The sequence below is a fragment of the Coloeus monedula genome (genome assembly GCF_965178545.1).
Source record: "Coloeus monedula genome assembly, chromosome: 2".
Classification (NCBI taxonomy): Eukaryota; Metazoa; Chordata; class Aves; order Passeriformes; family Corvidae; genus Coloeus; species Coloeus monedula.
Genome location: NC_138782.1, coordinates 76,020,936 through 76,038,279, shown reverse-complemented (window position 1 = coordinate 76,038,279; position 17,344 = coordinate 76,020,936). Strand labels below are relative to the sequence as shown.

Genomic DNA, 17,344 nt, shown 5'->3' with positions numbered 1-17,344 from the left:
CCCTATTTGTTGAAGCTTACCGGTTAACAAAACACTTAAGGACATCATCATGTTTACAAACAAATTCTATAAAACGAGGTGACGTCATCCTGTTCAAAAATCATAAGATGTTTTCGATTAGTGCAATCAAAAAAATCTGAATTACATAAATTGTTACTTTTTTTTAATAAAGTATTACACAAATAGACACTGATGTTGTTTAACTAGTCATCATGAAACTAAATATTCAACAGCATTAAGATCTCATAACAAACTAATAGAAAAGACAAAAATATCAATAACCAATCATATTCCAGAACATCCACAGAGAACTATGCCCCAGACAAATATTACTGGCCAACTTGAAAGCTTTTATTCCACTCAGTTTGGCAAAGAAAGAAATAACCCCTATGGTGACTAGGAATAACCAAGTTGTCATGTAGTAGCACCCTTGCTTCTAGATTCCTCAGCGAGCTTGTAATACCATCACACCTGCCCTAATCTTCTATTCACAAGGGCCAAAGCCACAAATACAATCCACAGCAGTCTTGGACAGACTAGGACCTCAGTTATAGTGGTCACAATTATTTCCTTTTTAAACCAGACCTCAATGATATTAAGTTTACCTAAGTTGAACTGCATGTTCCACACAAAACTACGTTTGTCAGCCTGGGACAAGATTCCAGGTGAGCCTTACTTTGAGACTGAACTCCCCTTTCTATATACAATATAATCAAATAAGTTTTGCCCCACCCATCACTTTCATACACTAAGTTAATTCACTTTTCTTTTTTTCTTCTGAGTTTATAGCTCTTCCTGTTGGATAACCACATTAAATTCAGGGTTAATTTCACATTAAAAACAAACAGCAAATACAGCTAAGTTTCAAAATATCAAAATCCTACTACCTAAAAGTATACTAAATGATTACAAAGAGCCATGAGACATTCAATACAAAGTCTGCCCCACTGCAGCTACATTCATAGGCAGCAGCACTATGGGAAATTTGCAGTGCTGTTTGGTGCCTTCAGAACCAGAAAAAAAAAAAAAACATTCAAATAACTGAACTAGTGAAAGCAATAAACAGCATAGCCTTGACTATCACTAATACAATGTCATCAGCACCAACATTCTTCCAAGTAAGTATGAATGATTTTAAAATGGTACTAGTTTGGGTAAGAAGAACGAATCCTCTCCTTACCCCTGAGGCATCTGACAGGAGCAGCACATATAGAAGGCTTGAATGACAGCACTCAGCCTGTTTGCTGTCATGGAGATAACATCCTGACAATCAGCACAAGCTTCCTGCTTCCCAGCAACATCATATGTTTTTAACTCGACAGCATCAGTGGACAACTCTTTTCTTCTCTCAGTTCCTGCAGTGGCAAAAGAAGGTGTGGGAGTAGCATCCTGGTGATCTGGTCCTTTTTGCTTCAATAAAATAGAAGTAATGTTGGCAGAGTCCCTTTTGTTTTTCATCAGCTCCGTGGCTATCAGAACAAGCCATTCATCCAGAGAATGCCAGAGTAGTTCCAGTGGCTGCAATAAACACGTGAAAAAACAGACAAAAAGGAACATGCTGACATTAGATAATATTAATAATGTGATAATCCTCTTAAGGCAAACAAATATCATGCACATTTTAAAGTTTTAAATGATCCTTTAGAGGTCATGTTAGAGATAAGAGGCAAATACACACAAAAAATTCTGCATTTGTAGCCAAACAGCACAAAGAAAAAATTTCATATAGAAGGAAAATAATCAAGCAGCGGATGGAAGAAAGATAAACTAATTTATAAAGAACTACAGAAGAACTATAGAACTGAACTATAGAACAGAGTTTGGCTTCACAGTGGTCACAGAGCACACTACTGCCTGACCACTGCAGCCACGCAGAGAAACAGTAACACCCAGGTTGAGTTTCTGGAGTGAGTGTCAGTTCTTTTAGAAGAACCTGATCAAAGGAGCTTCCTCTACGAAGGACATGGAGGAAATCCCAGACAACATCACTGAGATTCAGCTTCATGTACATGTCTAGTAAGAATGTGCTTTATGCATAATCTGAGCTCATGCAGCTCATTCTGATAGTACCTCAGATGTTTCAGAGTAAGGGGCACTAACATTCAGCTTTATGAAATAGAAACAAGTATCAGCAGAATCACATATCAAATTTTAAGGCTATACATTTTATTTAACAAAGACACTCTTTATTCACTACCACCTGCTTAAAACCAATATAATTGAAATCCGATACAGTTCCATCATTACACATTTACTCTGAGGTGCAGGCCTACTACAGAGGAGAAAAAGGGATAAGACCTGCAGCTTTCTCATGAGCATAAAAAAACCCACAAGGGCTAACTGTGTTGTCCCTTAATGGTGTTTAGAGGCTTGTTTCACAAGCCTACAGCCTAGTGAGCAGAGCAATATGAATCCTACAGGGAGGTAATCAACTCAAGTACTTCACAGCATTCCAAGAGTAAGAGTGAACTTTTAAATGCATTCCTTTTTCCATATATTACTGTTGCATCAACATTTTTCACTGATGAAAACATTCAAAGACTTAGCAAACACTGCAAGTTATATTCTCATATTCTCAGGTTGCTTTTGAAAATAAAGAGCCGCTTACAGCATGCTGTACCAGAAGTTTACACTATCTGGAGCACTGTCAGTGCACGCTCCCAATACACAATAAATTACTTCCCATAAGAGCTGTGCATTTAAAAAAACTGCTGAAATTCACCATTTAAAAATTTACCACTATGCTTCCATTTTTTCCAGTAAAGAGTGTGGGGGAAAGCCCGCTTGATCTCTAATACTGGTAGGTTTTGCTCAATATTTTGCATGTCACTCACTTAACCCTTGTGCTCCTAGTGACCACACATTTCTCTAGATGGTGATCTGAATACCTCCAGCAGAGGTAGCATTTTCTATATAATTGTCTGCCATACAGGACCAAGTTATCCTCCCTCCAAGACCCACCTGGCAGACCTTTACCATAAAACATAATGTAAAAAAACTTTCTCATGGAAAATAGGATTAACTGAATACAGAGAAGAATTAAAATGCAGCTGTACTCAACCCATAACTCACAAGAAACTAGGTCGTTACTTACTAGAGTACTAAAATATACTTTTCTTCCCCCAAACTTTTCAATGTTTAGCTTGCCAGACACCATTTCCCCCCAATATCTTGTGATTTATCTTTTACTTCCCAAAGACTCAGCAGAACTTTTCCACCCAATTTGTTTTTCCAAAGCTAGTTCTTCACAGCTTCTGATCATAAACTCATTTAAAAGTCTAGTCAAGCATAGCAATTTTAACATTTCATTTTCTTTCTTTCTAGTCCAACTTCAGGATATAAAACACTTCTAAATATTTCCCATCACCTCCATATCCATGACTGTCAGCATTTTATGTTGGCATCCATGACCAGACCTTTTCAAGTGGCATATGGATATATTCAATCAAACCACTAGCAATGCTTTTTTCAAACTACTAGTCAGCATTCTTCAGTCAGTTCTTACCATGAACCTCATATTAAACAAAGACATCCACTCAAACTTCAGTCATATTTCCCAGCACGGAAAAGTTTCTCTGGAATTATACAGCTGAGTCTGATGGAGTACCAAGCCTTTACAGCTGCACACCTTACCTCCCAAATGCAAGAATTGACCTATGCAATGCTTTCCTCTTTACTCATCTAGAAAGCAAGACCAGTAACCAAATCCATATTCAAACTGCAACACTGGAGCAAAATCTTTTGCCAGATGCCAGATAGCTTTTTAAGACAGAGGGTGCAGGAGATCACTAATCCATGAAGTGACTTTGTCACAGAAGAGAAGTTACCTCAATTCTAGAAAAGAACAGTATCTGAAACAAGGAAAAAACATTTAAGCACTTCCCAACCTTGTTCAATTACAGAGAAATTTTGCAGCACATTTCCCTAATATGAGATCACACTGAAAAGCAATTGGAAGAGCAATACATGGAAAAGTAATGAATGTAAACCTGGTCAAGATTACTACCCAGAGTTTCTCACTGGTAAGATCTCATTTGAGTTAGCAGCTTGTTTCAAGCTTGGGATACAAAATTCAACGATTCTTTTGTATCTTACAGGATCAGTACAAGAATGTGTATCATTAGCTAGTGTTTCCACTTTAAAACATCTGGATAGGCCTGAATCACATACAGGGAATTCCACTAAAGCACAGACAGCCCTGTGATTTTCTTGACCTTGTCAAGCAATAACATTCCTCAGTAGACTCAGATCAAGAATACTCACATTTTTAATCCCTTCCCAGCTACAACACAGTGACGACTTTTCAAAATATGTTCAATCAGTACACCGATACAGAAAAAATTAACAAAGCATTAAGAAAAGTCAAGCCTTTTTTACCTCTTCCCAAAAGGTGAAAGAGACCATCACAAGCACATTTTCAAAGAAAGGACAAAAAAGCTGAAGGAAAGGTAGGAATAAGAGAGAACTGGAAGTCACCCAATTCACTCAGCACTATTATCTAATCTCCCACTACCCAGTCACTGTAAATTCAGGGAAGAACAGACTAAACCAACCATAACTGTACATTAACTTAGAATTGCCAGACCTGTGTGCCCATTCCCAAACAACAGTAAGTTCTCATCAGCAGTTTTATACTTCTAAGTTTGAAATTTAAAACAATCTTTAAAGTACAGTGGGCACAACAGTGGCCCTACTGCAGGGCTGCCTCACTCATAAAACTTCTAAATAAATCACAATGATTGCAATAATAATTTTTAAATCATCCTGAAACTTTTGTTTTGTTAGGAAATGCAACAGTAGTATACATTTTGCTTATTTAATAAAAACATACATGTTGTTTTCACACAAGTAAGAATCACTGATATTTTCTGGGACAACTGTGGCAGTAGTTTAATATAAGTTTAGTGCACAAGACTTAAATCCACAGTAAATTAAGAAAAAATTCTTTTATTATACAAAGTAGTTTGGGCACACAGATAAGTGATTCTACTGAAATACCACTTCCTTTGCAAATTGCAATTGAATGTTTTTGCTTATTTTATATTGAGTTCTGAAATTATGTGGAGCTGAAAAGCAGGAAACCTTCCCTTTTTTTCCCTTTTTGGGGTTAGCAGCAGAATACCTCCCTAAAGATAGTTCTTGTATGAAGTGTGTCAACATCTGCTTGTTATTTAATCTTATACTTAGAGCAATTTTCATTAAAACTGTTAGATAGTGCTGCCTTTAATAAAATAATTCTTGTGATTTGGGTAGGACTATGTTTCTTCAAAACAGAATTCTGGTTAAACCCACATTATGCCAATCTTGCCCTATTTTGGTGAACAACTCCAAAGGACAATTATTACATTGCACACTGTACAATGCATTACATTTTGCACACAGTATTTTTCAGACTCAAGCACTAGTTTTATATTCATTATATAAATCAATTTGTTCTTAAAACTATTTTGCTGCCAGAAGAATAAACATTTGTGCTTGAAGTTTTTTTTTTAACAGTCTAATGCTTTTCGTCTTTCCAAGAGTAGAAATTTAAACAAAAACTGAGATACTTCACTAAATAAACTGGAATTAAGAGTATCATCTTTCACAATCTTACCAATACAGCTCTGTCTTAAAAGCCCTTAGAAGTAACCTAATGAACATATATCATCAAATAATTGCAGTTATTTCAAAATACTGTTTTTACAACACAGTGGAAGAAATGCAAAGGTAAAGAAAAATACTCAAGTAATTACTGGCATCTAAGTTTCTTGATATAAGATGTGCTGTGTAAGAGTATGGAGTAAGATGGGAGAAGAAAGACTACCCTGCAGCTCTTATTTATTAGGTGTTCTGTAAAGTATGGCAGTTGTACATGCAGTGAAGACTGGCACACAGGAAACTGGGACTTCTTTACAAAAAGGCAATCTATGACTTTCTACAGAGGGATTCCTTAACAAACAAACATAAAAAATCCAAACACCTTCAGGAATTAAACTTCTAAATGGCAACCACCTAAAGCATGTGTTTGAAAGCAGTTATAAATCAATAACCTTGCAAGGGTAGTAGTGAGCTGATGTGTTTCAAAGTACATAATAATAAAATCCAAGAACAACTTCGGAAAAGATTTCATGATCATAGTGAAAACAACAAACAGATCAAGAATTCAATTGTTTTATTGTCTTGTGAAGCTAGATAAAGCTTGTTGATCAGAACTCCCAGTGAATCTCCAACTACTATTTTAAAATTACATTAATATACCATATTTTGAGATTACTACACTCTTAACAGAAATAAAATTTACCAAAGTCACCTGGGTAACTAAACCTTCAACATCTAATAAACAATCTATTAAATAAGAAATAAACAGAAATCATAACATGAGATGTGCATCAGTGGGTAAATTAGTTCAGTGGGAAAAAATAATACAGAAGGAGAGAGGTAGGTTTAACTTAAGAAGGGATAGGGACATCAACCAAACTTACTTCCTGTTCATGAGATGTCTGATTAATGAATGCATGCTTTGTGAAATTCATCTCTTTAACGTCTATCTTCCTAACAACATCATATACTTTTCTGACCTTGAACACCTGACTTCTTGGAGTTTTATTTCCATTGTAGCCCATGTCATTTCCATTACTGGGGGAGGATGGGCCAATGCGAAAGACATGGCAAAATATCCTCACGATCCTTAAGAGACTCTTCATTTGAGCTTCATAATTACTTGACAAGCTGGGGGAAAAAAATGGAATGTTTAAGTTTCTTTTCCTAGATGAAACAATTTAGTATAATAAGGAGTAAGCAATCTAATGGTAGGGTCTGATACACATGCTGAAGCAAACCCCTAAACTTCAAACCCTATTGAATTTGAACTTTCATTTCCTGCACCAGCCCCAGAAGTCAAATATAAGCATTAGGATTTTACTAACATGTACATGTAATTTTAACTAGAAGAACAGCAAATTCCAGATCTTTCAAAATACTTCCCTTTTTTTTAATGCACTTCTTATGAACCCCTGGGAGGAAATTCAACTTACTACAGTAAGAATCTCAGTGCATGAAGCAAATTGGGATACCCAGATGAAAATGTTTTTCAGCCAAGAAAAGAGAGCATCCAAAGGTAAAATCATACCGACTGATCAGATATGCTGCCACAGCTCATCCTCACCAGCTATTATTCTAAATGCCCATAACTGCCTTAACCAGACAAGGGATCAGGATGGCAAGGATGCCATTATTTCTATTGAAGAAAAATGTAATCTAAAAGATACTAAACAAAACCACAATGTTATTTATTTATCCAACAAATATACTAAAAGTTTTAAGTGTCCTTAATTGAACTGGCAAACACTGAACTCTCTACCAAAACAGTGCAGAATATGAGATACTCATGACTTCATGCACAAGCAAAACACTCTCCACTAAATGCAACTTGGTTTTCTTTCTTAAACCCCAAGTAGTAAGAATTCTTCTGTCTTGAATGCATAACAAACTGCAAGAAATTAACCTTTTTTCTACGAAAACCTATTAACTTAAATATTATAGAAACGAGCACATACTTAATTCTATCCCTAAAGTACTTGCAACTTAAAAGCATGATTCCTAGACAGAAGATCAGTAAACACCAGAAAACTGACATCTTATAGGGTGCTGTAAACCTTTGTTGCAATTAAGAATCTGTTAATTCACAAACCAGAAACATAATCAGTTGTAACAGCTAGAGTAGCTTTATTATGATCTCATTCACCCTATGTCATCAGCAAATCACCTATTTGTTTTCAGCACTGCATTTTAATGACTGTCAGTGACTTGTTAACTTTAAAAAGCAATGTACTAACAATTTTACCAAACTAACATACAAAGTAAGACTTTCTTGTGACAATTTATACTTTAACCAGGTATGTTTTCAGTCAATCAGTGTAAGAAAGGCACAGAATGAGTAAACAGTGCTACAATAGGAACATTAAGTTTTAACCAGGTAAAGAAAATCCCCTGACTGGCAGTCTGCAACTGTTACCAGAAGCTCTGGACACAGCTAAAAATTAGCATTTGTAAAATGTTAGCTTATATACCAAAAGAATCTATGAATACAAGAAGCTAACTCAAGAAGCTAACTTAACTATTGAAAAAAGAAAAAAAAAACTAACATTTCAGCTGAGGTTTATCATGTCTCAGCAGCGGTGTTTTCGTGGTGAAATTTCCTGGTCTCCAGGATAGGGACCCACATATATAGAAAAACCATAGAGAGCTTGTAAAAGTTTCCTGAAACTTCTACTGGCATGTTTGTAAACACTCAGCTAGGCCTAACTTGCACCAGCAAGACCAAATCATGTCACATTTCAATTATTTTTTTGGAAAAAACAAATACATGATGAAGGTAATTCTAACTGAAACAGGGTCCTTGCTCATACTCAAGGCAAAAGTCTTCAGGCAGAAGCTTAGTGGCACTCCTGGATACTTGTTAAAAGCATTACAAGAAACAATTTTAGACACTTTTGAACTAAACAACAGACAAACCCAAATGCAATGGATTGTGGGTTAGTAGCCAGGAAACTAACAGGAATGATACTAGTTTAGCCATGCAAGAACATCATTACTGGAGGTTTTCATGTACAAAGTACATTTTACATACTTTTGTTGGAAGAAGGAGAGAGAGGAAAGAGGCCCAAGCTCAGAATATTCACCAATATTCTGTACTCACCAATTCTGTATTCACCAATGTTAAGTACTACCTTAATCCTCCTTCTAACAAAGCAACTGAAAAATATTTCTTGAAGTAGAAATTCACTGTTTCTGCCAGGAAACAGAGTTGGAGAGAAGAGTGACAGAGTTTTTGCAAAACTGTGTATGTGAAGCTGTCTTGGAATTGTTTTTTCTGTCATTTCTGTTGTGACATACTACAAAATACCAAAGAGAAGAGGGCCAGTAAGAGTCCACAGGACACTCCAAGTACAGGCATCCCTAGAAATAAGTCCTCACCCAGTGTAATGCAACCCTTCAATCTCCTTCCATCTGCCTTCAGCCTCCACTAGCCCACCGATATACAGCAGTACAGGAGCACACAGCGGCTCAAACGCAGAGACAGCGCAGGCACAGAGCTAATGCTTCTGCATACTGAGGGAGCACTGCTCAAATCTGACGAGCAGTAACACTAATAAATCAAATCTAAACAACAATCACTTTAATTTGCCTCTGAAGATACTGAAACAGAAACAAATGCTACCTTGTATGATGTAATCCTGCTACCACAACTTCCAACAACATCCCTGTACAGAGCAAGTTTGAAACCCTTTCCTGCACAGTGGTTTTACACTTTATCACAATTTATTTGTGGGAGATCTACTGGCTCTAAGGAAGTCTGGAGACAAAAAGGAATGTGTTACAAGTTAAGCTGATACACGCTGAAGCTCAGCAACAGCTAAAATTCTTTAAAAAGTTATCTTTGCAGAAACAAAATTTCTTTAATGTCTACACACCTTAACCCCAAACGTTTAAAGGGTTTCAGACCTTTATACTAATTCACCAAAGTGAACACCCTCCAGAATAAGACTTATTAATGGTGTAATGAATTTCCTACCATCATCCAGGAGTTCTGACCTGCTAGCTACAAGCTCCATTCAAATGTAACATGACTGACAGGGAAGAAAAGAAAGGCACCTAGGAATAAGAATACACTATTTATTTTCCATCTCACTGATGGGCTCTTTGCACCCAGTCAAAAAGAAGCTCCCCAAGTCATAATCCTCTACAACCTAATGCTGACAGGTTTGGTTTCTCTGATTACAGAACACTCTTAAACCTCTCTTTTCCAAACGTCATCCAAAACATGTTAGTAAGGAACTTCACTCATGTTTTCAGACTCTTGACTCTTCCAGTAAAGATTTTCTTAGCTTCTAGTAAAGCATAAAGGTTACACTAAAACCTCTTAGCTTTTGAAAACAGTAAAATGTTACTGGAGTTCCAACAAAGACAAGGTGTTCTGCACAAACTCCCTCAAACAGATGCCACAAAAACTAGGAAAACATACCATTTGCTTGCCTATATCATGCATCTCCCCAAGTAACTGCTGCCTGTGCTGCTGAGATAGCACACTGGGAGATGAAATTTTTTATCTCATATGTATTAGTAGCCATGGAAGGCAACCAGAGCCAGCAAACATGAGACAAGTGTCTGAAGTTACAAAACTCTCCTCAACCATACTAAGGAAACATGTAGAAGAGTAAAAATGTGGAAGGGAAGAAAAAGTGAGAAGGGTGAAGAAAAAGAAAGAACTATTTGATGTTGTCTAAAAAGCTTCCCTTCCTAGGGCTAACATAGCCAAACTAATCATACAAAAAAAAACGCTTCTCTGCAACTCAAGCTTCTAGGTGTCAGCAGCTATACAAGGACACCAACTTTTTCTCTTCAAGTCTTTGTGAAGACAGTAATCTAAACAGACATTATCATATAAATCAGATTTGAGATCCATCTACTCCAGCATGTGCTGAGCATCAGATAGTCTGGACTATTAAAACTCTTAAGTGGCACTAACTACCAGGTAGTTTTTCAACTTGTGACCTCACACTTACCTAAGCAATTTGTGACCATTTGTTGTAGCAACTTCAGCAAGACTTGTCAGGATTTTAAGATACTGGCTTTCACTCTGCTGAGACAAGTGTTCCAGAACTTGCCGCAACTGAAGGATTAAAACAAAAGCAATTGCATAGTGTCAAGGAGCATCAGATCAACCATAATTTATCAATTATGTAGAACGCTATCACCCAAGTATTAATATCTAGCAATAATAACATACATCTCTACTGTACAACCTCTAAGTTAACCTCAGTTAAGGCTTCATTATGATTTACAAAGATTACTGCAAAGGTTACACATCCTAGTGTTGATGCATGTACTGCAGCATATTTAACATTACAGATTGCTACAAACACTTAAACCTGTATTCAGAAGAACAACCTATGACATTTAAAATATGAGTCCTGACTGTGGTAATGCATACCCAGTTTCCTTATCACTTCCACAGAATATAAACTGGTCATTATCCAAGACTGAGCAAACAGCTCAGACTTGGCCATAAAAAACCATTTTCAGTACATGATTACACTTCGGCAATGAAGCAGAACTATACCACGTATTATCTAACACATTTTTCATGCCTTCTCATTAAGATCTTGTTTTTGCTCACACCTCCACCATTACTCAGACAGATGAAAAATTTATTTTTCTCACTTATTTTCTTCAATTCTACAATATACAAAAGGTCTTTTTGTTCCATTGTTTTAGTTCTCTCTCTTTTAATTTAAATCATCTATAGCATCTCCCCTTGTATCTAACGTACACTTTGAGAATTCTCACCTGTGTCATTTTCCTCTATAAAACTCAACCTGTCTCAGAAATTTAAACACTGTTTCTACACAGACTTGGAAATCCTTAATGTTATAGTGGAAGTAATGGAGTTACAGAGAAAATGAAAATGTCAAGAATCAAGAAAACTAAATTAAGTGAATTGCCAGCCAACACATTACTAAATCTTCTTTTTTTTTTTACAGTCTGTAAGGTTGTTTGCAGTCATTTTAAAACAAATAATGTATTAAAAATCCACAGCGAGCTAGATTTGGAAGGGGAAAGAGGTACCCCATGCTTCCTTTCCCCTACACAATCAAGAAACAAAAATTTTTTCCTTGCTTTTTCTTTGCTTTAGATTGTACTACCCTACAATAATAAAAGAAGCAAGGTATAAGAGAACCATTAAAAAAGAAACATAGTAGTTTCATCTACAGAAATAATAATCAAATGAAATTGTGGATGCAATCTTTTACACTCTAATTGTACAAGGCATCTTCATACAGATGAGTGCTCATACTACAAATTTTTAAGTTAATTCCGGATGATTCAGCCTCAAGACACATCCTAGAATGGATGTCTGAAGGTAACAACTAAATAAAGGAAAATAGGCCCTGTTAAACAAAGTAATTAGATATATAGAATGCTCTAAGTATGCTCTACCAGCACCTTTGTACTGAAGCTTGCAATGTCTGCTCTTTCAACTGTCGAGATCACTTTGCCAAACGTGCAAAGTTAGAACACTAAATGAAAACAGATCCTACATTTAATTCCAAATTCTTGTGTTTACAATTATTTGAAGACTGTACATTTTCCATGAGGAAAGAAAGATACCTAGTGGTCAACTGCTGTGGCACTGACAGTCAACTGCCACTCATATTAAGCACTCAGCTCTCCACCACACACAGACAGATCCCTGGCTATAAAACACATCATCCCATATTACCATGTTTTCCCGCAGATCTTCATTCTGTGTCATTTGAATTATTGTCTGGAAAAGTCGAGGATGGTACTGTATTAAGACTTCACAAGTCTCTCCATAACCACCCTAAGAAAACATTTTCATTAAAAGAAACATTAGAATTGAGAGTTAGACCATTACAGGCAATAAAATCTATTGAGGATTACAGTATTTTTTAATGCTGAATGGAGAAATCATATTCTAAAATAAATTGAAACTCAAAAATGTAGCAAAGTTAGGTATCCCAAAATTTGTGGGAGAAGACAGAATCAAATTTTTTGAGTACACTGGCTCACATATATCCACTCCTGTTTTTCTGGTTTCGGAAACATTTTCCTACTTAACAAACTAAAGCTACAGCTGCACAACACTTCAGCAAGCAATTACCAAAGATTAAAAAGAGGGCAGTATCTCACTTCTCCTCCTCTTGCTGACATGTACTTAATTACACCCAGAATCTAATCTTTCAAAACAAACATTTTCTAAAGGTTCATAAGACACATATCTGACTTGCTCCAGGAAGAAATATGATAAACCCATGAAAGGGTGATTTAACTTTAAAATCAATACACAAGTATGATTCCACTTGTGCCTTAGACTAACTTCACACCCTTCTGAGAAAAAAATGTTTTCTGGAAAAAACGGAACTTGATTTTGTGGTTTATTTGTATCAAATCTTATTTAATACAGTTGCATTTTTAAGCAGACACGGAACACCTGAATATGCATCAGCTTCTACTCTGGAAAGGTGACCATATAATGTATCAACTGCTGCAACTCCAGCAACTCCTCTTTGAATGACAGTTGACATTACCTCAGTGATAACCATACTTTAAAAAGATTAATTTGTTTCTGGTACCAAGAAATTAAGTATTAAAAATAAACCCACCCAGAATCAGTAAGAAATAAAAGTCAAATCTTCCAGAACAAGGCAATGTTGGCAAGAAGTATATGAATCTATAATTTCAGTCTTCTAAAAATACGTATCGACTTTGAAAAACAAACCTGCAAGCACAGAATAAGACCCTCGGTATAAAAAGAAAGAAAACATTATTGTTTTCTCCATTCTTACTTGGCATCATGAACTTGTATACTGCATGATCTTGAACACAGTAAGATCATCACTACAAAACAAACACCAGGTGTCACTACTCACACCTAAAAAAAGTTAACAGAAGTTTTATGTGTAAAGAGGTGCCCCAGGGATTGCAAAACTGGAGACTGAAGCAGAAACTCAAAACAGTAATCATAAAAAATAAGAACTGTACCACTAAGTACACAATGGTACAGAATCACAGAATCATTTAGGTTGGAAAATACCTTTAAGATCATCAAGTCCAAACATCAGCTTAGCACTACCCCTATGTATGCTACTAAACCATGTCCTCAAGTGCCATAACCATAATTTTTTGAACACTTTCAGGGATGGAGACTCCACCACTTCCCTGGGCAGTCTTTTCCAATGCTTTACAACCCTTTCCATGAAGAAATTATTCCTAATATCTAATCTAAACCTCTCTTGCCATATACCGTCTTACAGGTCTGTGGCTGCAGAAAACCTTGGAACTGATCAGACTCCACGTGGCTTTATGTAATGATAAAGTCATTCCGTCATAACAAAGAAAAAAAAAAATCTGAGTTTCACAATGAAGTCAGCAGTGAGACTGTACAGTGATCTGGCACTCCTCAGTAACCAGAGCTGAGGACTTACTTGGTTTCTTATATCCAAAAAGAAATACCGTAAGTAACCTAACTTGATCAAGGTCTTCCACAGACAGTCTATGGAATAAGGCTGTCAAAATTAAACATTCCGAAAATATCCCACAGGTACTGGAGACAGCATTCTTGCACATACACACAACTATTTCAAGTCTTAGGCACATAAGGACACCTCAAGAAATTAAGTCACTTGAGGTTGAAATAATCTGAAAATACACAAAAAAAGATTAGAAAATTTCAACTTTATCCTGACAGACTAATGATATGCATCAAGGTAGTGTCATGTCCAGTCAGTCCAGTGATTTGGTTTTTTCAGCTTCCAGTTCAGATTTCTAGTCTGATTACCAGCAGAGGTTCAAAAGCTTCCATTCATTTGTGTTATTTACACACTGACCTTCAACTGATCCGACAGAAAAAAGCTTAAGTGTTCACAAATCAAAAAAAGTCACTTCAGCAAGCAGTACAAGCAGTACTTGGCAGCAAACAAGACAGACTGTTTTGCAGTTGAAAATGCTGTGTTAGTTGAAAACATGTAAGAATTTTGCTCCTCATCCAGATATGGAAATACCTTTGAAAAGTAAGAGTCAGCACCATGTAAGTTTTGTTTGGTTTTAATAGCAATATCTCTTCAAGAGAAAAGAAAATCTATTATTTGAGAGAAAAAAAATGATCACACTTTTCTGCATGCCTTTACCTCTTACTTGTTAAGAGGTAAGCACCTAAATTGTCTATTACCATTATATCAAGGATTCTCAAACTTTCTAGTCAACTGGAGTTCTGTAAATGCTTTCTCATGAGGTCAATTCTTGCATCTGACTTACGCAAAGGGTAGAAATTATGAACCTGCCTGTTGGATCAATTGAATGGTAAAAACATTACGCTTTGCATTTGTTTTGCCAAAGGACTACCATCATTCAGAGGCCTTAAGAACGAAAAAGGTAATAATGATCAGGTGACACTGCAGTAAGTCACAGAAGCTGACAGAAAAAGTATTGCTAACTTAATACCTGTACACAGAGATCCAGTGGAGTAACACCATTCTTGTCTGGTAAATATTTGGCTCCTCTCATCAAAAGAATTTGTGCAGTGTCTCTCTGACCATGGCTATTCAAAAGAGAAGAAAAACAGTTAATACAGCATTTATGCTCTACTGTGAGTCATAAATCTGTCTTTACTGCATCTAACAAACAAAACCAACATAAGATAGAAGAAAACAGTTACTGCAAAAGAACAGTGCAAAATTAGGTAAGGCCCATTTATGAAGTCAGAGTCACCCTCATCATTCAGAAATGACTCATCTTAGCCTCGCCTCATAAATATCTAAGAGCTGCATTTCCTGCAAAAAGAGAGCTCTTTCTAAATTCATATTCCAATTTACTTTACAGAGGAAGTTATCTTTACCAAGTTCTTTTCTCGCTTCTACCATATTTGGAGAAAAAGTAACCTAATTGTACTTTAACCATCAATAAAATATTAGTAAGATTTTTTAATTTTTTTCTTTTTTGCACAAGAGATAAATACATCACTCAAATGGCTCCAATTTCTTTTATCTGGTATATATAAATGTATTGCCTAGCCTTTAAAAGTGGTGAGTTTTACTTTTGCATTCAAAGTCTATTTCACAGTGTATTCACTAATCTGCTTATAGGTTGTATAGGACCCTTAGTTCCCTTGAGTCAAAAATTTCCCAACTATTCCAACACGCCAGCATTGCCTAGAAAACAGTAAAACCAAAGATTATTTATACCTCTCAACACTTTCCCAAACCCTTTCTTCTGAAAAAAAAAGAGAAATTGAGTACCAGTGATCAGAGGTTTACTTCACTAAAAACACATGGAAAGATTACTTGACTATTGCTTTCACCAGCATTAAGTGCATATACCACCAAACATAATACAGAAGCATCTAAAGGGTGAAAAACTGATAAAGACACAGCAATTAAGGTTACAGATACAAGTTTTTTCAGTGACGTGTTACTTCTCAAGCTAGTTTGCAGTACACCCTTTACACAAATGCATATGAGTATTTGGCATCCTGGAACATATAGAGGCTGCCTGCATCCTCAGCCTGATAGGCTGAACCTATCAGTTCAGAAAGGGCACAAGTAAAGTGAAAATTAACAGCTGAGGGACAAGAGGTAGCTTCACTGATCTCTCAAGAGCTCCCAGATGAGTTCTCCTCAGTCCTGTCCTTCCAGCCCAGGAAGCCAACAGGTTAACCTGATTTACCAGACTTTGTCCCAATGCAAACAAACATTCAGGGTCGGAAAGCAGCTAAGACTAACGATTTACTTGCAGCATCTTCACTGTAATTCTCTAGACTAAGTGCACAACCCAACACATTGACAAAACACGTGTTTCAGACTCAGACATTGAATACTGATACCCCTTCTGCAGCTGTCACCTGCCACTGCTACCACATCCTGCCTTCCCTGTCAACAGGGACCTACAACCTTTCTTTCCAGGCTTGCTGTAATATTCACCATGTACATTCTACCCTGCCAACTGCTCCAGTTGTTAATTTCTAAGGAATAGGACTGCTGTACTTGCAACATTCCCTTCTTAGGAAAAACCTCCAAGCCAAGACAAACTGCTTATTTCTTTTAAAGTGTGTGCAAATACCAGTCCCTAAATCAAGAACAAAGGCTAGCAGCTATTTATTCTCCACTTCCCTTCTTCTCAACTGCCACAAGTCAACATACACTGTCTCCAAAGACCACGGCTCCCAGAACATAACTCTTAGCAGGCCAGCAGGTCAGTCCATCTCTCCTTTTGCTTATAGTAGTTACAGTTAATATTATCATAACTATTTAACCTGTAACCAAAGCACAGGGACTGTAAAAATTGTAAACGTTCTAACAAATTGCAGAAACGCTCTAATTAAAACTGAAGATCATTTATCGTATGTGATTAATTTTGAAATATAACTAAACTTCGAAGAAAACAGAACTGATCAAAGCAACAATGGAATTTTAATTCAACATTGTAACTTTAATGCATATATGCACATTTCATGTATACTGTAATACCATAATGTACATGAAGCAATAGCCAAACTTGCCTTAAAGAAGGCTCTGGTTTTACTATACTCAAAATAACCTAAGTTGGCAGAATTCATTTTTTCAGAAAAGGGTTCAGCAGTCATCAATTTATGACTCATGCTAGAACATGCACATGTACGTGTTTAACATGTCTGTTAGAGAGAGGTACATAAGCTTGCAGTACTAACCTAAGTATTTACATAAGACACCAAACTACACTCAAAAATGAGACAAGATTAAATACCAGTCAGCTTTTATATTTCCTAAATTTTGTAATTTCTAATCAGTGTTATTGCAAAAAGGGA

The 17,344-nt window shown here is 36.3% G+C and overlaps 1 protein-coding gene across 4 annotated transcripts in view; it reads right to left on the bottom strand.

The window, feature by feature from the left end:
* Window positions 1-17,344, bottom strand: part of HACE1 (HECT domain and ankyrin repeat containing E3 ubiquitin protein ligase 1) — a gene marked incomplete at its 5' end in the record, with an annotated part of 50,316 nt that overhangs the window by 22,278 nt on the left and 10,694 nt on the right. For 3 of the 4 annotated variants that reach the window (XM_082302997.1, XM_082302998.1, XM_082303000.1), the window contains 6 exons: window positions 21-89; window positions 1,181-1,518; window positions 6,465-6,711; window positions 10,548-10,654; window positions 12,266-12,367; window positions 15,007-15,103. In XM_082302997.1, coding sequence (XP_082159123.1) covers window positions 21-89; window positions 1,181-1,518; window positions 6,465-6,711; window positions 10,548-10,654; window positions 12,266-12,367; window positions 15,007-15,103 — 960 coding nt within the window. The remainder of the gene's footprint in view (window positions 1-20; window positions 90-1,180; window positions 1,519-6,464; window positions 6,712-10,547; window positions 10,655-12,265; window positions 12,368-15,006; window positions 15,104-17,344) is intronic. The other variant, XM_082302999.1, reaches the window with a different exon arrangement.